Source organism: Astyanax mexicanus, chromosome 20 (assembly GCF_023375975.1).
Source record: "Astyanax mexicanus isolate ESR-SI-001 chromosome 20, AstMex3_surface, whole genome shotgun sequence".
NCBI classification, from domain to species: Eukaryota; Metazoa; Chordata; class Actinopteri; order Characiformes; family Acestrorhamphidae; genus Astyanax; species Astyanax mexicanus.
The window spans coordinates 429,051-452,500 of NC_064427.1; the positions used below are offsets into that span (position 1 = coordinate 429,051).

The following is a 23,450-nucleotide window of genomic DNA, read 5'->3' on the forward strand; positions in this document are numbered from 1 at the left end:
GAATGTGAAAAAAAAGTACAAAAAAAACATAAACACAACATTTTTGTTATTTCTGCAGTTACCAACCAACAAAGTACAATATATATATATATCACCCTGGCTTCCCGGAACACTGTCAGGCAGTTAGTACTAGTTGTTAGTGGCTAATGCTAATGCTTCAGCCTAATTGCTGGAGAAATTTGGGAACCTAAGCTTACTGTAAATATATATACTATAAACAGAAGCTCTTTACTCACCCAAATAAAGATAAAGTTTTCAGGAGAGAAATCTGTGTAGAGTAACATCCAGCACTCGTTTGACTTTAAAGAAAAGTGTTGTTGTTTTTTTTTTTTTTAAAGAATTACAGTTTTGATTACGTAGCTTATTTTTACCTTAGTGATCTCAGGTTTAGAGTGGAGACTAAACTCTCTCTGTTCTTCAGTTCTGATGGTTGAGGATGGAAATGTCAGCAGTGATTCTGCTCCAGAGCGACGCCGAGACTGAAGAGCTGTTCAACCGGCAGCTTCAGTCCGTCTCGATCAATCTGTACCGTCATTACAGACGCCTGACACAGCTCGCCTATTCCAGCCCCGGGCCCCGGGGACCCGGCTTCTCTCCGGCACCGGCCCCACCCGCTCGGATCAGATCCAACTTCATCACTACTGACACCAGCAGATCCAGAGACATGACTGACCATCTGAATTTACACCATGAGGAGAAACGTAACCGGATACCTTCTCATTCATTCACTGACTCTACTGAAATCATTACAAATATTACAAATATTACTTTTTAAAAAAGTTCCATAAAGATAAAGATCTCACCAGCTCTGTTCTTACCCCTTTCAGTCCCTTTCAGAACTGTAGGTAGAAGTATAGATACTGGTGTTTAAAATACTTCTGTAGAAGTTAAAGTATCAACTCAAGCTTTTTACTCTTTAAGTAAAAGAGTAAAAGTACTGGTTTCAAAACTACTTAAAGTGTAAAAGTAATGTACGGGGAAAAAATAAAGCCATTAAGTACAAAAGCTTAGGCCACGCCCACAGATTCCTATTGTGCACCTGATCCTCCTGATCTGTGGATCTCTGCAGCTCCTCCAGAGTGATCATGGGTCTCAGCTGCTTCTCTGATCAGTGCTCTCCTTGCTGGATCTGTCAGTTTGGGTGGATGGTTGGTTCATGGTTTGGTTGGTTTATAGAATCAGTTTTAGTAGAGTAACTTCTTTATGTTTGGGTGATGGATTGATTGGGACGTGTTTTTATAACCTAACCCTGCTTTAAACTGTGTGAATCTTAGCGCTTTTGTCTGTTTCTGTCTACAGATTCCCACATTCCTTTCCTGTCTCAGTCGTATGCATTAGAGCTGGCACGGTTCTGATGGGCTGAGAGTGAGTATTGATCAGATCTGCTGTATCTGATTGATTAGGATCGATTAGTTATTGGCTGATGTAACAGTGGGAGATAAATCACTGAGGCTGGAGGAGAAGTGAGGACAGAGGAGACACCAGGAAGTGTTCAAACATCAAACAGAGGCTTAATTACAGCTGATCCCTGAAGAGCTTTGAAGTCATGTGACGAGACCTGTCACAGTGTAACTAGTGCTACAGGATTGGTTAAATGGAAATACAGGATGTGAGGATGAGTCTGTGGGTCTGTGGTTCCTCCCAGTGTTTCTCCCTTCAGCTCTGATGGAGGTTTTCCTGCACTGCAGTTGTTAAAATCGTATAAATATGAAGTTCTATTATAAATTATAATAATAATAATAATTATACATTTCTCTTTTATGGCTTTTTTTTTATCCTCTGTGATTTTATTCCCGTCCACAACGATCATGATCATGAACGTCCTCTGAGAAAATTACAGGCTGAATTATCTACTGTTTTTCTCTGAACTCCGTGCTCCTCCGGTAATTTTAGTCCCGTCCGGACGCACATCTCTGAGTTTCGTCTCCTCGCCTTTAATAAAATAGATATTTGTCCACTGCCGCGCACCGTAATTACACTTTTGGCGTGCCACGGTTTCCACGGAGATCCACGTTAAAAAAACACAACAGCGAGTGGAAATGGAGGAGCTACTGAACACTGTAATGATGTCATGTGACCGAGAAAAAAAACTAAAAACTCACTGATCCTCCTGTTTTTACAATTGCAGTCCGAATACAGGAGTTTTATCTCTGAGTAGAAGGGTAAGATATTTTTCACAGAAAATAATCTCGTCCAGATAGGACTTTAGACGCTGTCAGAAGTTCATTTAAATCTCGGATCATACTGCTTCTCCATCAGCAGCCAGAGTCTGAGCGAGAACAGTCCCCTCATCACCATGCTAATCAGTGGTTTTCTATCCTGTGGGTCCTGAGTATTGAAGAACAGGGTGAAAATAAAGAGGAGAAAAATAATAAAGTAAACAGAGAAACACAAACACAACTACAGTCTGTAATTATTATTATACAACTACAGAGTGAAATATATGATCAGAGCAGCTGATATAAAATAAATCAAGGATTTGTGAATCATTGCATTCAGTCTTTTTTATTTACACTTATTTACAATTTACAAAACATCTACATTTTCTGGAATTGGTTTTGTAATTAATTTACTCTGGTGTTGAGTTCATGAAAACACAACAGAAATATAAACAGCAGACAAACTGAGATCAGCCTCAGAATATCAAGATCCTGCAACACGACTGAATCCCAGCTAACAGAGAACGTTATAAGTAAGTTTAGCAACATTCTGAAAAGGTTCCTTTTTTAAAGGACGTGACATAATAACAGTTTGCATCACAACGTTACTAGAATGTTTCTCAGCTAAGCGAATGCTAACATTAAAGATTAAAGTGTTAAAAGTAACATCCTGTGGGGAGTGGACCACTTCTGAGTGGTCCAGCGGTCTAAAGCGCTGCCACTATGATCAGATCACCGGTTCGAATCCTGTTCATGCAGCTTGCCATCAGCTGCCGGAGTCTGAGAGAGCACAGTTGGCTGGTCTTGCTCTCTCTGGGTGGGTACAGTACAGTAGATAGTGCTCTCTCTTTCCCCTCATCACTCCTAGGGTGATGTGGATCAGCAAAAGGCTGCGTCTGTGAGCTGATGTATCAGAACCGAGTTGCTGCGCTTTCCTCCGAGCGTTAGCGCTGTGATGCTACTCGGCAAAAAGGTTAAAAAAGAGGCGGAGTCTGTGGCGGAGGAGGCGTGTGCTGGTCTTCTTCACCCTCCTGGTGTTGGAGCATCACTAGTGATAGAGGGGGAGTTCTAATGAGTGGGAACCAGTAGAACCAGTAGCTGTGAGCTGGTGTTGATGGTGGCGCTGCAGCTGGTGGGCAGTTCAAAGGCTGCGGGTTGAGATGGAGCTTCTTTGTCCTGAGAGGAAGATCAAAGACACGTCTCACATCTGCCCAACAAAAGAGGCGGGTCTGTAATTTGTGCCCTCACAGCTGTGGGGGGCAGACAGGCGGGCACACACACACACACACTCACACGCCACCCAATAAAACAAAGACTGGTATTAAATATATCCGTACAGATCCGGAGAAACGGGACAGAAACAGAGAGGATTCTGTATGATACAGTTATTAATACTCTCTCAGACGCAGTAATTCTACACCTGTCTAAGTAAAATAAAGACTCTGTTATTCTGCAGCTGGACGTCTCATTACTGCTCCGTCTCTCTGTGTAAAACGGCTCTAAAATATCAGCTAATCTGTTATTAGTGAGGAATATCGTTATTAGCGAGCGGCGCTGTGCCGCTGCCAGAGCCCAGAACAATACATCTCCTTAATTACACAAAAACCATCGTTATGTAACACCCAAATGAGAAAAGATAAAACCTCGCATCATTAGCAGCCACGCATCCATCAAATGCGTGCAAATTTCCCAGACTAAACATTCTGAATGATTTATATATATAAAGCGCAGTAAAGTAGAGGAAAATCAATTTACTATACGCTGACATGCCATTAATACGCTGTCCCATGACTTTTGGCATGTCCCATGGAATCTGTGGGAAGTAATATTAGTCTTCTAAAACTCACTCACCCACACTCCCACTATCAGTCCTCACTACATCTCCCATAATTCACCTGGCCTTACCATCCATCCATGAGCACAGACCAGGGTTCAATCTTCAACCTCACTCACAAGATAGCACCTCACAACTTACAGACCTCACAGGTGTGATCAGGTGTTCCCAAGCCTGAGCCTGAGTTAAAACTTCATGATCATTCATTTACACACTGCTGTCCCTCCCATGACTTTTGGCATGTCAGTGTACTTACTGTATTTATATGATTCTGGGAACGAGTGAAAATCTGTTGAATGGAAAAAATTAATTATATTTCTATTCTGTAACGTCCGCCAAATATCTCACCAAAATAAGCTTCATTAAAAAACCTTAAACCTTAAACTTCTAAGATTATATTTTTAAAACTCATCTGATCAGCCAGATTTGATTAATCACAGCGTTTGATACAGAGAAGAACAATTAAAAGAGATTAAAAAGAGCTTAAGAGCTTGGCTTCAGATCTCAAAAAGGTCCAAAAAGTATTACTGAAAACATCACTAAAAAACTAGGGGTGGATAAAAAATACAAGAAAAATACAAGAATTTTATAAGATTTACTGTAACAGAAGTCAATGATCCAGAATATCATGATATTAATAATAATATCAAATCGTACGCAATAATATCACCAACATTTTTGAATATGGTGAACTACTGTACATTATACCCTGAAATATGGCACCATATCACCCACCCCCTAACTATCACATCAGGGTTCTACTTTTTTACTGTTTTTATCAAAAGAAAAAAATCACACTGTTCTCATAATTTCCCATTATATATCTACTAGAGACAGATTATATCTGTCCAGTATCATTTATTTTACTGTAATCCTGGATATATGGAGATATATGTGTGCATTATTATTATTATTATTAGTATCATGAATAATAATTCTGGATCATTGACTTCTGTTACAGATCTGATAAAGTTATTGTATTTTTTAATATCTCAGTTAGGGGTGTGCCATATCATATAGTATGCAATAATAAAATTTCATTTTCATTTTGTTGCAGTAGTGTATTCTTGAAATTATATATTTTTTAATTCAGTGTTTTGTCATACCACCAAAATATATATCTCGCTCACCCGTTTTCCCAATACTTTTGTCCATACACTGCTTCAGTAGATGTGAATGTAAGCAGTGTGTATCTGAGGGACGTATAGTTTGAGAGTTATTTTGTTCCAGTGTTTGCATTGTATCAGTCACTGTACTATAAATGTCCCATGACCCCGTCCCGGTCCCCCGTCCCGTCAAATCCGGCACGGTCCATTGTCACGTCCCCTCCGGTAACCTGAACCAAACAGGTGCTGAAGATTCAGAGTCATCAGCGCTTCTCTTTCCATCCCGTCCTGCTGCTGCTGTACCCCTGTCCTGAAGAGCAGCTGGGTAAAGGACGTCGGGGACAGAGCTGATCTGAGGACACGTTTCTGCAGGGTTCAGGACTGAAGGACGGGATCGTATGATGATGTTCAGATATTTACTAAACAACAGTATTTATAAAGCGTCTCTACAGGAGAGCCTTCCCCGGTGGTCTGAGGGATAAAACACATATTGGCAACCAAAATAATATATATAACTTATTAATAGTTGGTGTAGTGCAGGGAAAAAAATTGATGAGTAAAATTTACTTAAAACAAGTTTTGCAACTTTATGCATTTGCTTTTTTAAGTAAATTTTATTTCGTTTCAAGACTTAAATGTTACATAGAGTAAATAAGTGAACTAAACTTCAGTCAATCCAGTCAAACACAGTGCAGGGAGGGTGGGAGAGAGCCAGCAGGGGGAGCTCATAAACTGCAGGTTTAAGTTCATTTTTAGTAACTATCTACTCACTCTATCACTATCAGTTTACTTTTTGGTTGCTTTCAGCTGAAATATACGAGCTCTACAGGACTAGGATAGTAACGTTAGCCGAGCTAACTCAGGCTTAGTATTTTATTTGTTTGTATTACAAAAGATTAGGCTTTTTTGGCATTTCTCTGTGTGTATTTTACTCACACATGTCTTGAGCACTTCAGCACTGCTGATGTAAATTTACGACTAAAACTGCACTGCTGAGGTAGAGCTAGCTAGGTTTTTGACTTGAATAACACTGATGAGCTAAACTCGTGATTAGAATAACACTGTTGAGGTAAATGTGTTGTGCTTTGTTGGTTTGTCTGCTGGGATGTTCGATAAATTGTTTTAAATGGTAGATAACTGTAACTAATTACTTTTTTTAGCTAATTAACTCATTTCTTTTTACTTTTTATTCAAAAAAGATACTAATACTTTTTATTCAATGGTGAAAAAAATGGGAAATGTACTGAAATCCTGCGAAAAACTTGTTTTAGTGTTTGAGATCTGATATTGTTTTTTCTTCGGTTTCAGTTTCAGCCTAAAATGTTGATCTGGCTGCATCTCTAGTCGAGTTTGAGTCTCTGTTCATTCGATTCGCTCAGACAGACACTGATAGATCAGTCTAACTCTGATGAAGATTCTCCTGGTGAATGATGGTGTGAACATGGTGATCTGAGTGAGAGTGGGCTGGTCCGGTTCTGAAAGCTCACTTTAGTCCAGTCTAGGCGAGGTTACTGCTGGAGAAGAAGCTGGAGGACTCGGAGACGGTCTTGGAGGCACTTCTGGACGAGCCGTTGGAGGTGAGGTCCACTGAGAACCGGGTCTGGTTCTCCGGAGGTTCTCCCTCCTCGGGGGGCGTCACGGTGGACACGGTGGTCTCCATGCGGCTGGCCCGGTACAGACTGATCTGGGTCTGCAGGTACCGAGTCGACTTCAGCTCCAGACCTTCGTAGGAGCCCCGAGGAGCACAAGGACACCAGGAGAACGCCCGCTGGAACCCGGCCCGGAACCTGCCGGAGATAAAAATGATGATTTTCTTTGATTTTACCAAATTGTAAACCTCTGGATTATAATCAAGAGGAAGATGGATGATCACAAACCATCAAACCACCAAACTGAACTGCTTGAATTTTTGCACAAGGAGTAAAGCAGCATAAAGTTATCCAAAAGCAGTGTGTAAGACTGGTGGAGGAGAACATGATGCTGGGATGTTACAAACCTTTACAATTATTTTATATTGTACTTTTTAAATGACTTTTTCTTTTTAAATGTCATAAATAATGAAAACCTTCAAAAGCGTGTTCTCTCATTAATACATTTCTGACACCTCAGAAATAATTTTGAAAAAAAATATATAATTGAATTTCTCTCAGGTCACTTCCAGCACCTTAAGTAATAAAGATTATGAAGAGTTTCTGCTTTAACTCAGTGAAAGACTGCTGGTACAGACTTATAATGATAAAATGCTGATAAATAAAAATATTGTTTATTCTATCCTCAAAATCAAACAACCAACATACAGAGAACCAATAAATTAATGTACTGTAGGTTCATGCTATAATGTGAGATACTGGTACTGATGTATTGATCTTCAGCACTGACAAAACCAATGTCTCATTTTATAATACAATACAAATATTGGTTGTATTTTTGCCTAATTAAGAATTAAAATGATAATGGATTTTAAAAGAAACAGTTAAAACAGTGAGGCACTTTGAACTTTGTAAAGAAAAGTAACCTTAAGTGCAGTCACCGCAAAGACCAACAAAAACGTTATGATGATGAAACTGGCACTCATCAGGACTCCGCCCCAGGAAATAAAGGAAGAGCGAGAGTTTCCTCTGTTGTACAGGATAAGTTTATCAGAGTTTCCTGGTGTTGTGGTGTTTACCTGTCGTTCAGGAAGCAGTAGATGATGGGGTTGTACATGGTGGAGCTCATGGCCAGCCACATTATCCCCAGATACACCTGCTGGATGAAGCGCTCCTCAAACAGGTGGGGGAAGAACTGGTGCAGCAGGAAGTAGACGTGATACGGCAGCCAGCACACCGCGAAGGTGCACACCACCACGATCATCATCTTCACCACCTGAACACAGAGAGGAACACCAGAAACCCAAGATTACAATTTACAATATCAATTTAATATTAAAATATAGATTATATTAAGGCTCTACAGGAACACATCCTGAATTGGTCAGTTAAGAAAAACGTGATTAACAAACAGAATCTGTTTTTTATGTATCTTAGCTTGTTTTGAAATGCAACATCAAATATACAGCGAGTGTGTGTGTATATAGTGTGTTCAGTGTGTGTATATAAGGAGATAAAGGCCAGATAAAGACCTTCCTCTTGGCGTTGAGCTGTTCTCGGTACCGGTCTGAAGAGTCTCCGGGAATCTCACTGGCCCACAGGGTGCAGCCCACCACCAGATACGCACAACCCATCACCAGCAGCGGCAGGAAGTAGATCAGCACCACTACACACACATAATACCTGCAGTACACAATTACAAAATACCATAATCACACAATTACACAAATCAGAGAGAAAGAAACAGAGAGAAAGTGAAAGCACTGCCACTATGATGCAGCTTGCCATCAGCTGCCAGAGCCCCGAGAGAGCACAGTTGGTCTTGCTCTCTCTGGGTGGGTACAGTACAGTAGATGGCGCTCTCTCTTTCCCCTCATCACTCCTAGGGTGATGTGGATCAGCACCGTGAGCGCTGTGATGCTACTCGGCAATTCTACAGCTTCAGCAGCAGTTCAAAAAGAGGCGGAGTCTGACTTCACGTGTATAGGAGGAGGCGTGTGCTAGTCTTCTTAACCCTCCTGGTGTTGGAGCATCACTAGTGATAGGTTGTGGGAGTCCTAATGAGTGGGTTGGGTAATTGCCTGTGTAAATTGAGGAGAAAAGGATTAAATAATAATAATTAAAAAAACGGAAAGAAAGAGAGACTAAAAAACACTTATGGTGTTATATATATGTTGTCCCACGACTTTTGGCATCTCAGTATACCATAGGCACAGTTCTATCTGGAGTATAAAAAGCTTCAGTCAGACAGAAGCTAATCGCTAATCTGTATTATTCTGATTGTCTTTGGCTCAGCAGCTCTGAAACAGCCTCGTCCCTGAACTCTGAGCTTCAGGCTGATAAACACTGAAACTCTCTGAGACTCATCTACATCACAATAAAGCAGCAGTAGAATAATAATACACATGTTTTAAGGCTGAGGACAAAAACTGAGCATCATCATCACAATGTGCACACATTGTAAGGGAAATTCACAATTTTCGTGATGTATTATCCCATATCATTTATTTTATTTCAGTATTTGAGACATAGGGCATTATTAATGCTCTCACAGCAGAGTAAATTATTGACCTCTCCTGAAATCTGGAGGCCTGCATTTCAGTGGCACAATGGATTTTTTTCCAGTACTGTGCAGCCCTACAGAAAAACCACATTCTCACCAAGAAAGCTTCTTCAGTTCAGTTCTGAATGAGGGAGAAGAGTGTCTGAGGATAACAGCGTACTGTCACACACTGCTATTCTCCTCTTTTTGATAAGGAAAGGTATTAACAGTGGCTTCAGTATGATTACACTTGCACATACACAGCCTGTGATGAGTTTACTGTAACAGAATTACACATTCGGATGCCAAATTCCCACAAACAAAACAACAGAGACATATTACTGTTATAAATCAGTAATATAGTAATATAACTCAAAATCAGATAAATAAATAAATAATAGTATAATAATAATGAAAGAGTTTGTTACTGTGTTTTTACACTATTAAAAACGCTATAGCTGTTAGGAGGAGGTTATTGGTGTGGTGTACATAATAGAGAGAATAAATCTGCTGAGACATTTGGCTGGATATCACGGATAAATAGATGTTTTAAATGCATCATTAATAATTAAAAGTATTGAGATTTAGTGCTCACATCTGTTTGAAGTCCCAGACGCTGTACTCAGGCCAGTCGATGAAGCAGACGACGCGTCCGGGGAGCTGGGCTGTACTGGAGTAATAATACTGAGGGAAGGCCAGCAGAAACGCCAGCACCCAGATCACCCCCACCACCAGCTTCGTCTCCGCGGAGGACAGACGCTGCTGCAGGGGGTGAATGATGGCCATGTACCTGCACAACATTAAAATACACCTTTATTTCATGTGAAATTATATGTACATTTAATCCATTTAATAAAGGACTGGGAGATAGTCAGTAACTACAATATTGTAGTCAATCTATATCCTTTTGAGACCCCGACTTTAGGATATAACAAGCAAAAAACAATGTCTTCAATTAGAAAATTGTTGTTCCTTTAAAATTTAAGAACTATCTTTGACCCAACAAGTCCAAAAACAGACTTTTATCTGATTCCCAGCACTGGATTAAACTACACAGCTATATTTTGTAGTGATGGTCTGCTGATGTATTTATTATATTAAATAGATAGATAGATAGATTAGATAGATTTTTTTCACAATCATGGTGACCCAATATATGTTATTGTTTGTTGATTTGTTTTCTCTAAAATATCTTTTCAGGGCCTGAAATCATATTAAATAAGTTCTCTCCACAGGGCTGGTGATGGTGAGATTCCTGCTCGTTCCAAGTTTCCAATCAGCTTCTCAAATCCTAATTCCATCCCAGAGCTTTCCAAACACGAGCTCTCAGACTCCAGCAATCTCAGGAGCATGTATCCAGCGGATCAGCAGCACCATATGTTCACATCGGGCACGACGGTGGACGTGAGGACGCTCTGCAGCACTACTGAGGGAAATCTAAAGGTTCACTACAGCACAACAGCACCATCAGACCTGTAGCTCTTTACACTACTCCATCACTTTCATTACTGACCAGTTCACTGACACAACACTCCACTAACGTTAATACTGACCATCTAAACACTTTAAAACATGTAACTTATATCTGTTAGTTTATTCAGTTTTAGTTTTCTTCTTTTCTCTCTTCTTTTTTGCTATGAGGGAAATAATTTGTACTTTTGCTTTTTTTTTTAATACCCTTCACCTTACCTGCTCTTTTTCACTTTCTTATGCGAATAGTGAAATAAAATAAGATCAAATAAAATACAATGAAATAAAATTAACTGCAACATTTAGCAAAAGGTTTTGATACCATAGCAACACCTTAGCAAACAACTTGTATATAGCTTGGTATAGGTTTTAGCAACCAAAACCTATACCATAGCAACACCTTCAAAACCACCTAGCAACTCTTTGGCAACCAAAACCTATACCATAGCAACACCTTAAAAATTGCCAAGTGATGCTTTAGCAACCAAAACCTATACCATAGCAACGTCTTAAAAACCGCTTAGCAATGCTTTAGTAACCAAAGCTTACTCTCCCATAGCAACACCTTAAAAACCACCTGACAATACTTTATCAACCAACACCTATACCAAAGAAACACCTGAAAAAAATAGCACCTTTACCACAGCAACCCTGGGTTCTTGAGAAGGTTAAGGAAGGTGTGAGAATGTTTGAGAAGGTGACACTGTACTTTTACTGTCAGGGAACGCAGTGATGAGCTGAAGGTTGATCGGATGTTCTCAGGTGTCAGGGTGAAGTTCTCACCTGTCCAGGGCGATGGCGGTCATGGAGTAGATGCTGGCGAACACGGCGGCGATGGGGAAGAAGTTGTGGAAGCGGCAGTAACCGGAACCGAAGTACCACTCGTTATGGACCGAGTAGATGAAGTTAATGACGGTGTTGAAGGCGGACATGGAGGCCTCGGCGAACGCTAAATTCACCAGAAAATAATTGGTGACGGTCCGCATCCGCTTATGGGCCACAATGATCCAGATCACCACCGCGTTCCCGACCACCGACACCAGAACCATCCCGCCGTACGCCGCGGCCCACAGAACCACCTGCCACACCGGCTGCACGAACTGGTTGGAGAAGAAGTCGGTGTCGTTGAGGAACGAGCTGTTGGTCCAGTCGCGGTCCGGGTCCTCCTCACTGCTGAACAGCGGGTCCATGCTTCTGGTCCTGGAGAGGTTCTAGTCCCAGTTCAAGTCCTGATTCTTGAGAGATCCTAGTCGTGGTTCTGGTTCTGTAGAAGTTCTAGTCCTGGTTCTGTTTCAAGTCCATGTTCTGAAAAGGTTCTAGTCCTGGTTCATGTCCTTGTTTTTGTCCTGGTTCTGGAGAGATTCTAGTCCTGGTCCTATAAAGGTTCTTGACCTGGTTCTAGTCCTGGTCCTGGTGTACAGGTGGGTCAGGGTGATGACGGTGATGATAACGGCTCCATCCCGGCTCGCGCGCTGTCTCCTATCACTGAAGATCCACCTGTGTGATCCGGCGGCGCGCGACTCCAGAACCGCGCGGTAACTACGGGGACTATACTTTATCCGCGCGCGCCAGAGCAACCAATCACAGCCCAGCAGCGTTTATTTCCCACCCGTATTCCGACCTTACGCTGCTGGGATTGGCTATCTTGATGGATAGGAGGGAGACACTGACAAATAACCAATCACAGAGTAGGAGGGCGGGGCTTATAATAATATGATAAGAAAGAGCTGAAACTGAATGGAAAAAACTTATAATAATAATAATAATAATACAGTTTATTAAAAGAAAAATAAGAAATGTACAAAACAATAAAAAAAATAGATATATATTACAATAATGTTAAATATATTTGCTGTTTATTTATGTTTACATATGTTTTCATAACAACAGCACTTTATTCATATACATATATAATTTAAAAAACACACAATATCATGTTCATGAGAATGCTCCTAGCGACAATGTCTATAAACACAATGCTATGGGTTTTTTTATTTATTTTATATTTATATTCATATTTTAACCAGCTAATAAAAACACTGACAATAACAGTTTATAATCTAGAAAAGAGATATGTATGAAGGTAAATATGCAGTGAAACAGATGTGTGTAAGAATGGGGATGTGTAAATTGTGCAGCAGCGATTGTGTAATGCAGCACTTTGCAGTTACAGCAGTGTGTAATGAGTGTCTAATGTAAATAGTAGGGATGTGTATTGGCAAGAACTTGCGTATCATGAATAATGGGTTACAATTGAATATATCACATATACTGCAATACTGTAATCAAGGTAATATATTGCAATTGTTGTAATTCTACTGTAGCATAAAAAACCCTATCATATTTACACAGAGTGCAACATTGCTAGTGGGTAGGGTTTAGACACAACACTAAACAAACCTCATCTTTACACCTAAACTAATGATTAAAATTAGATATTGTTCTTTTGACAACTGGTACATTATTTAAATACAAAATACTGTGATACTTACTGTTTTCTTACACCTGTAATGAATGACACAATTTAAAGAAAGCTATTTATAAGTTCATGTATAAGTTCAAGTCTATTTTTCTCTTTTAATAACAGATGTTTTTACACAGCAGCTTTACAGAGATCAGGATCTGAACCCAAGTGTAATCCCCTCAGATCAAGAAAAACCTGGAAAGAAACCAAAACTCACAAACAGAACACATCCTCCTCTCACCCACACAGGAAAACACATAATAAACATTAAATAAAGAGTAATGAATGGAAATACATTATGAAAACTAATAAATACACCGTATTGAGTATATTTTTACACAACAGTTCTTATATTAATCTACTAAAACCAGAGATTAGTGTTTAAAGTCTGAAGATAAGGAACTGAGATCAGGTCTAGGATTGACACGTTTATATGAATGCATAAAAAAGGAACTCAGTATGATTGGTTATGTCAGTAGTAATGATTAACATTCTAATTCCAAAAATAAAGATCAATATTTAAAAAAATGTAAATGCAAAGGCCTCACAGATACATAAAAAAATCAGGATGAGTGTACTGCAATAAAATGCAGTAGTACCAGAAAATCAAATAGCAGCATGAAAACAGACAGCGTGTACAGGTAAAGTGAAATGTATACATTTATAGATAGACAGATAGATAGATACAGATATGAATTACAAACTACTGACATGATACAGAATAAATATGCAGTGTATACGAGCAGTAGTGATGTTATTAGTGTAGGACTGAGCAATTTATAACACTTTATTTTTAATTCATTTAATATGTAGAGCATTACAATTCAGGTAATATACACATTCTTTACAGCAGTACTTCTCTATAATGCCTGTCACTCTATTAAACCAGATTTATTACCATGTGCTCAAGGGCAACTCGAAAATGAAGACCTTGAGACCCAGTAAACAAGACGGCTGCTCAGTGATGATATATCAAACAGAATGTATTATAAATATTGAGTGGAATATCAGTGAAAACCCTGACACCAGGGGCAATTCCAACAGCAGAGCTTTAGGGGTGCTGAGACCCAATGAGAAAAAAATCCAGTTTTTTAAATAAAACACTGTATAACATCTAACAGAAGAAATCAGATTTTTTTAGGGGGTAGGAAAACTACTCATACAGACAGTAATAGTCTGGTCTAGTCTAGTCTAGTCCACCTTGGCTTTAATATCAACACACTGACCAACCAGATAATGGCTCAACACCTTCTCTCACTCCAGTTTAAACAGTGTGCAGTGGCTGATTGACAACCTGCAACATTAGCTTGCTAAATTATGCAAGTTATCTCCTTAATAATAATAAAAAGATTATACAGTGTACTGTATTGTGTCCCCGAAAGAACTGAACTAAAAAACTAGTGTCATTTCAACAATAAATTAATTAAACAATACAACAAGGTATTTAAACACTCAGACTCTTGAATTGGACTATAAAATATTAAAAGATAGAATGTAGACGCATATTCAATTGAAAACGATGTTTCCTGTTGTTTTACAAGACAGAGGTGATATATAAAATGCATAACACTTAAACAGAGGTGTAGACCCTCTTTCTCAGAGATATATTTAATTTAATTTCCATTAATCTGGCTGTGTGATTACTCAGCGAGATCAATGGCACAAACAACTCCACTACATTATCAGTTCATGAGCTACAGAGCCTTACTGAAGGAGAGGGCGTTTAAAAATGGAGCGTAATTAAAATCCACTGCAGATTAATGGATAACACTGCCTGCAGAGAGTCCAATTTAACAATAAATTAGAGAGGATACCTAATAAAGGTCAAAGAACAAGACCTAACACCACAATATTCACTTTATTATTTATTTATTATTTATTATTTATTTATTTAGCCTAATATACAGCAATACACATATTCCTTTATACTAGAGTTTGTACAGAGTTTACTGTGTGAAGGCTCACTACTTACTACCATATTCAATGCTACGTTCAAATACGTTGTGGACTCAATTTTAAGATTACACAGTTTTTATATTATTATTAATCATGTTCATACTGTAGCTTTTATTTAGCTAACCTAGCTTAGCTTTCCTCACCTCACAAACCACCATAATCAACAGCTAGCTAAACTTTATTTCTGAGGTAAATATTGCTCAAAATGTGTATTTTATAATATTTATTACAACTTAAAAAAAAAAAGCTAAAATGCATGCTTGCATAACACCTAGCTAATTAGTTAGTTAGGTTAAGTAGCTAAGCTTGCTAACTAGCATTTAGGCTTTTGTGTATTTTTGGAAAATATTAGGTTACTAAATTTATTTAGTCAGTTTTCTTAGGGGATATTCTTTTGTAGAATTTATTGTATATAATCTTTCTATTTAAACATATTGTATTTACCAACACACATGTTAAATAAATGCTAACTAGCTTAGCTAACCTCACAGCTCAGCTACAGGAAAATTATTAGAGATAGCAGCTAAACTTTATCTCTGAGGTAAATATTACTAAGAGTATGGAAATATAATTTTCTATAATATTTATTTAGACTTGTAATAGACCAGTGTTGCAGAAAATAATCATTTTAATCAGAAAATATTACCTAAAGTTAATTTAACTAATTCAGTTAAGCGTTAAGTTGGCTAAAAGTTAAATGGTAAGCTTTCTAGCTAACCTAGCTAGCTTCACCTCACAGCAGAGAAGCATCCGGAATCAGCAGCTAATCTCTGAGGTAAATATTACTAAGAGTGTGGAAATATAATTTTGTATTATATTTATTTAGTCTTTTAATAGGCCAGTGCTGCAGAAAATTAATTATAATTTTTACCTTAATATAGTTAAGTTAATTAGGTTACACCTTAAAGTTAGCTAATCTTATACATTAAATGGATGGGTAATGCTAACCAGCTAACCTAAATAACTTTAGTGTTTTAGCAACTGTTTCTGGCTTTTGACAGAATTTCATAATTTCTGATTTAACAAACTAGCTATTCTGTTGAGAAGCGGCACATTTTCTCATAAATATTAAAAATCAAATGTTAAAATATACATATGTAGTCAGCTAGGTTTTTGTGAAGTGCATAGCTGGTTAACTAGGTCTTGGCAAAGTTTGTGGATACATATTATTGTATTGATCTGTGGAGCAGTGGAACAGTGTTCTGTGAAACGATGGTTCTCCATCCAATACTTTTTTGGATTTGAGAGTTGGGTGTTGGTGGTAAGAGGTAAATCAACTCTTTCTACAGAACCTTTTAGAAAGTTTTGTTTTTCTTGCTGAAAACAGAAAAACAATGGGAAATGGGCTCACTTACACTGTTTACAATCAACTTAACTAACAAAAATGGTAGACACTTCTTATTTAAACATCTTCTGGGCATTTAAAGGGCATGTAGATCCCACGTTCTGCTGTTTTTATTGTTTGCCGAACTCACAGGAAGCAGAGATGAAGGGCATGGCAGAAATAATCAACGACTAATCGGAAAAAATTACTTATTTGAATTAGTTGATTGCTAAAATCAGGGTTCGTACGGTCATGAAAAACCTGGAAAAGTCATGGAATTTGAAAATAGCAATTTCCAGGCCTGGATTAGTTTAGGAAAAATTAAAATACACAGAAAGTTTGGGAAAAGTCATGGAAATTTGATTATTAATGACTTATCAGATTCATTTTAGGCCTAATATACTCAATTTTGATTATAGGTTTAGTTCATTTTTGATTGTATTGTCTCTGTCTGCACTGATGTTTTAAAAATCATATGGTCATGGAAATTTTCCTTGAAGGCATGGAAAAGTCATGAAAATATCATGGATATTTTTTGTTTAAAAAGTGTATGAACCCTGTAAAATAATCATAATTGCAGCTCTAAATTTTCCTTGAAATGGAGTTGGTGTATGGTTCAGGATGTAGCTGTTTGTCTTGTCGTTACCCACTGCAGACACCCTCTTCTATCTTGTCTCCTTCTGTCCACTCCTCTCTAGTGGCCCAGAGTGTCCAGCCAAATGAGAGTGATCAGAATGGACAGCGGCAAATGGAGATTCAATTTCACACGTCACCTGCTCCTCCTTAGAGTGGAATACAATCCTGTTTGAAGGAGAAGGTACGACAGGGAGCAGCTCACATCATCCAAACGTATGAGATGCTAAATTGATAACGACCAGACTTTTAAATGTCAAACTGGCTCTTCGCTCTTAGACTCAGTAGAGCCGTACAATTGGAGAACGCAGGAATTGCGACTGAGGGCTAAATGAATATGAAAGTCGACTGGCCTGAGGAGCACCTTCTGAGTCACTGGAGGGTAAATGAATTTGAGAGAAGGTGGAGTGAAGAGAGGAAGTGTTGCTCTCACGGCAGAAGGACATGACCAGAATTACAAAGAGAGACTTTCTTTTTTTTTCTGAGCTTGTGGAGAACTCATTTTCATAAACGATTTTTATAATTATCCAATAGAAGAGGATACTGAAATCCTCTCAATGTTTTGCATATGATTTTCTTTGCAGGATTTATTAGGAATACATTCACAAATCCTCAAATACCTTTGATGTGCATTAAAATGCTCATATTTAAGATTTGACACATTTTTCTGTAAAATTACAGTAAAATACTGACAGCTGTGGTTGATATTAGTTGTGGGACCAAATATAATATACATTGATATTGATATGCGGCGTCAAATATGGATATTTTTATTGAAACATGGTCGATCTAAACTTCCTAAGAACAAATGCCACAAAATTAGACTTTAAGGAAGTTGCTGCTTCATTACTCTACATGGTGATGCAATAATTAAATGAATAAATAGGGTTAATAAACCTGCGGTGAAGAAATTTTTATTGTTAAATTGTGTGAACCTGACACCAATAATAATCACATAATTTCTGGTATTTTAATTTTTAGAAGTGTTTTATTTTTTATCAGTAATACAGATGCTGTGAAGTTTCATAGAAAATTGTAGTCTTGTGATATTCAGAGTATCGTGATATCATCATTATTGTGAGCAATATATCGTTAGAATATCATATTGAGAGATCCCATCTCTGATCCCATCCCTAGCAGAAATGGTGCTTAAGTCAGTACATGACTTAAATTCTGTGTTTTTAAGTCATGTACTGTGGAAATGTCTGCCCATATCACCAGGTTCTAAGGTGCCCTCATTTCAGTACATCCTGGGGCTGCTTTCTGTCAGCCCAGTCCTTGAGTTCTGACCAATCCTGGACTCACATCAGAAATTCTAGAGGCTTTTTCACCTGCATGTCCAAGACAACAAGCAGTCTGATGTTTTCACTAAAATACCTGAAGCTGAAATCCTGCTGGGTGCACGCGGGCTGGGTTTGCGTGTTGTTTTATTAGATTATAATTCACGCTGCTGTGCAAAGAGTTTTGCTTGAGTGACAGAATAATGAAGCCAGGTAGATCAGAATGGAACTTATTACATGTTACATCAAACTAATGATTAAAAATGACAGAGCGCACGGCGGGCAGGATACCTGAGGGCAGAAACAACAACTGCATACAAACCAGAGCTCAGCAGAGTGATTCATTCATAATCACGCGCCGCTCTGAGACGCATCTCGACTAAACAACACATTTACAGACCAAACCTGCGAGCCGGGGCCTGTTACCATTATTATCCACTTATCAAACAATAGACTTAACCTCAATCAAAAAGTGTTTATTAACGTGAATGAGCTGTTACGCTGATTTTCTTTAAAACATTCAAATGCTAATTTGAAAAGATATCTTATAAGATATTCTAATTCCAAAATATTCCAAAGTATTTAACAGCCTATTTCTAGAATATACTACTGCAACAATAGTATAAATTTAACAGTTTCATACATTCAGGGGAAACTATATAAACAAAATATCTATAAATGTTTGGATATTTCTTAAACAGTAGCTTAACAAGACACTGAGTTTGTATAAAATAATAATACTTATATAATAATTGTATAATTTAAAAAAACTAATATGTAACAACAAAAATGTACTACAAAATTAAAGGGCATCATATTTTGTGTAACCTGCAAATAAACAATTAAAAGCAAATACACTAAATACTAGCAAAACAAATACAAAATACAAAAGGCTTTCAAGAATATCATGCATATGTTATTATCATGCAAGTTTTTATTGTGTCTAAAATATTTGCAATAATATTGCGTATAATATAATATGGCTCATCCCCAGTCTAAAGGCATTTTTTATTATAGTAATATTAGATGGATAAAATGATCTCAATTATTTCTAACATAATAATTTCTTAAAATACTTTATTGTGCTTTTATTGGAGTGACTGTCTCTACTGTCTAGAGAAGACTAGAAACATTGCTGTGAGAATTTGATTGCATGCAGCCACAAGTGCAAGAAGCTTTATACTCCTCTATATTCTACACCTGGAATTAGATAAAAGCTTAATTGTATATATATATACTATTTCAGTGAGTCCTATTCAATTGGCATTACTTCTCTGATCTGCAGGAAGTACACAGGCGTTTTGTGTGCAGTTGCAGATGTGTGTCAGCAGTGTGTGCAGCTGAATGCTGAATGTATTGTGAAGGGAGTGTGAGGAGGTTGAGTAAATGCAGTAAAAGCTCTGGAGTAGAGGGAGCTGATTAGTGTAAGAATGGCCTGTCAGTGTTTCTTTGTGCTGATTGTCTGCAGTCGTCTCTGCTGGATGAAAAACATGAATTTATTACTGCCTGTCCAAACACGCACGTCTTCCATCAGACCGTCCTCCTGCGTGAATATGACAGGCATTAAAAAGAATAGTTCACATGTGCTGGAAAAGATTAATAAGAGCAATATTTTATAATTACGCTGCATAAAGCTCAAACGCACCATCCGTTTCCTGTGCTGCTGAATTTCTCTGCTGTGTCTTACCTTATTGTGTTTACAATATTACATTTTAAATCATCAAGTTTTTTTTGTTTCTGCATATAAAACAGTGCACATAATTTAGTTCAAAGGGTCTTGTTTAAAAGTATCTTCCTAACAATGTTTGCATTTGCATTTTAATTATGTTTTATTTATTTTGTATACATATGTATATGTGTGTGTGTGGGTAATGGCATTATTATGCTGTTATATTATCATTAAAAATGGTGTATACACATGCGTATAGACGAATTGGCTGGTGCCTTGTAAAAAGTGGTGCGACCATAATTTATTTTAAAATAAATTCATAATTTCCATAATATTGTTTCTTACAAGTTCTCAGCATTGTTTAATGTTTAGTAACAAAGTATTACGCAGTTTGCATTACGTAGTTTTTGTAAATAATGATCTCGTATTTTTATTCTATAATGTCACAGTTGCCTTTTTTTCACTGTATTTTTATAGATAAGTTTTTCTTGTAAATCATATAAACCTGATAGAAAGCTTTAATAAAGTTATGAATAAATAAATATATTTTAGCCACAGAAATTACATAATTATTGTCAAAATGATTACAGTTACTGATGTTTTTGGTCGCACCATTATATATAATTTATATAATATTTTGATACATAATAACTTTATAACTTTATACTTTATAAAAGTAGTCAGTAAAATAACTTTATTTTGAAAAGTTAAGTGAGCACATATATAGGAGATCAAGTACTAAATGTGTATATTATATTATTATATTATGCACGCCTCACTCCTTAATTATCTCATTGCCACACCTTAATAAGTTCTGGAAACGCATTAATAAAGATTTTTTTACTTTTGTTTGTAACTAAAAATTGTAAAGTCGGGCTTGTAAATCATCATTGATCCAAATAAGACCTATTATATTCTGATGATGATTTAACAGTGATTTCTTTTTTATTTAACAGGGAAATTACAGCTTTAAATCTTCATATTCTTTCTCCAAATCTGGAAAAGTGACAGATGAGCTCGATATCACCCAGACGAGAGTGAGAAGATGCCACCCCTCAGACAGAGAGAGGAGAGAGAAGATGGGCACAGTGGTGTCCAGCACATCGTCTGTCCTCTCCCTCAGCCCAGTTTATTTCCTGGAAGAATATATATATGTATTTTGAGGAAAGTAAATCCCTAATTGCTGCTGCGGCGGGAAGTCGGGCCAGGAGATGGAGAGGTAAGAGCAGTGTGTTCTGTGGCACGGCGTTCTGGTGAAAGACCTTTTTGTGACAGGGTCTCTTTATCCAGCAGGGGAGGCCTGTATCCAGATATTAAACAACCCCAGCACAAAATAACTTATTATAGCCAACAGGAGCCCAGACCCATTTCTGAATTATAGATCTATCTACAGCTCTGTAATAAATGAAGAGATCGCTTCAGTTTCTGAATCAGTTTCTCTGATTTAGCTATTTATAGGTTTATGTTTGAGTAAAATGAACATTGTTGTTTTATTCTATAAACTACAGACAACATTTCTCCCAAATTCCACATAAAAATATTCTCATTTAGAGCATTTATTTACAGAAAATGAGAAATGACTGAAATAACAAAAAAGACGCAGAGCTTTCAGACCTCAAATAATGCAAAGAAAACAAGTTCATATTCATAAAGTTTTAAGAGTTCAGAAATAATCAATATTTGGTGGAATAACCCTGGTTTTTGGCATCATGTTCTCCTCCACCAGTCTTACACACTGCTTTTGGATAACTTTATGCTGCTTTACTCCTGGTGCAAAAATTCAAGCAGTTCAGTTTGGTGGTTTGATAACTTGTGATCATCCATCTTCCTCGGGGAAAGTATATCAGTTTCTGATATCAGAGCATTGACTCACTGAAACGTTCATCTCAGAGCTGCTGTAACTGAGTATAGCTTTAGGGAAGCAGCAGTGATTACCACTAGCACCACCAAGCACAATTAGGTAATTACCCCATTAAATCAATAATTAGTATGCATGATATTAAATGAAAGTTTATAATAATGGTTTCAGTTAGACCTAATTATAAACCAAATCTCTTTAACGTACAGTAAAAGCCTCCAGTGCTAAAATCTGCGTCTGACTGCAGCACACAAACACTCTCCGCACTGCACTGCACTGGAATTCGCAGTGCAGAGTAAATATCTGTCCGTCTGTTTCTTCCAGCAAAACAAACAAACTCATATGATGAGACTGGACTTTGACCAGAATCAGTTCATTCAATTATTCCAGAACAGATTTCAGATACACGTCATCCGCTTTATTCTAGCAAATCAAACAAACAGAGCAGAGAGCAGTGCAGGGATTAACTGCTCACATCCAGCCCCAATAATTCACTCAATTATTCCATTTATTACAAATCCAGATGTCACAGATGGACTAAAAACACCACAACAGCAGCAGCATGACCACGCGTCCGCAACATGCTAACGCTAACACTCTTTACTGCTTTAGCATTCCTGTTATGATTAAGTTAGAATTTCATAGTGTTTTAGACATTGTACATAGGGGAAAAATACGAAAACATAAGAACAAAATAAAAGAAGTAAAATATAAACATATATAAGAAAGAGTGCTTAAACTTCAGTTTCTCTGTATACTTTATTATTATTTATTATTATTATCCTTATTTTCACCCTGTTCTTCAATACTCAGGACCCACAGCAGGGTTGCCAGGTCCAACGAAAATATCCAGCCCAAAATCAGTCTAAAACCGGCCTATCAGAAGCTTAAACTAGCCCAAAATATATATGTCTGTCATATTTGTAAACCTGGCAACTCTGACCCACATGATAGAAAACCACCACAGAGATACAGCTATTATTATTGTATGGGTGGTGGGTGTTTATTCTTAGCACTGCAGTGATGGTTTATCAGACACTGCAGCAGTGCAGCTGGAGTTTTTAAACACTGTGTTTAATCTCTCACTGTCCTCCACTCTGTTAAACACTCCTACCTACAGCTGAAACACCTTGTAGATAAAGAAAGGTCAGAGACAGAAGATCTGACAGTTTTCCCTCTTCATCATCCTCTAGTCCTTCATCAGTGATTCCACCTGAGAGACTTTACGCAAGAATGCTAATACCGCTAACAACTCACAAAAGCGTGCAGGGATTAGCATAATAACAGAATGCTAATCAGCTCCTGTTGTCTTTCATTACCTTTTAGCAGACGAAGCTGGAGTCCTGCTGGCCATATTTATATATAATAATATTTAATTTCTTACAGATTATTAAATAAACAAAACTTATCGTCCTGTATTAACACAGTAACACATCACACAGTTACAGATTCAGTCCGAGAACAGAGACTGGGGCTTGTATAATAACTGAGGTTAATTATCTGTCTCATCCTGTCATTAATTGGTTAATTTATGAATATTAATGAACGCAGACAGACGCTCGGAAA

General features: G+C 37.6%; 1 protein-coding gene and 1 long non-coding RNA gene across 2 annotated transcripts; one reads left to right on the forward strand and one right to left on the reverse strand.

Moving 5' to 3' along the window:
• Positions 1-2,499: 2,499 nt before the first annotated feature.
• On the reverse strand, positions 2,500-12,354 carry tacr1b (tachykinin receptor 1b). The gene is made up of 5 exons (XM_022680740.2): positions 11,484-12,354; positions 9,826-10,020; positions 8,221-8,371; positions 7,768-7,964; positions 2,500-6,886 (listed from the first exon to the last, which is right to left on the reverse strand). The coding sequence occupies exons 1-5, from the start codon at positions 11,888-11,890 to the stop codon at positions 6,598-6,600; spliced, it is 1,239 nt and encodes a 412-aa protein (XP_022536461.2). The 5' UTR covers positions 11,891-12,354; the 3' UTR covers positions 2,500-6,597.
• Positions 12,355-15,582: 3,228 nt separating this feature from the next.
• Positions 15,583-21,730, forward strand: LOC125784799 (uncharacterized). The gene is made up of 3 exons (XR_007427381.1): positions 15,583-15,895; positions 17,143-17,261; positions 20,983-21,730. It is a non-coding gene; the product is annotated as an uncharacterized LOC125784799 (long non-coding RNA).
• The last annotated feature ends 1,720 nt before the right edge of the window (positions 21,731-23,450 follow it).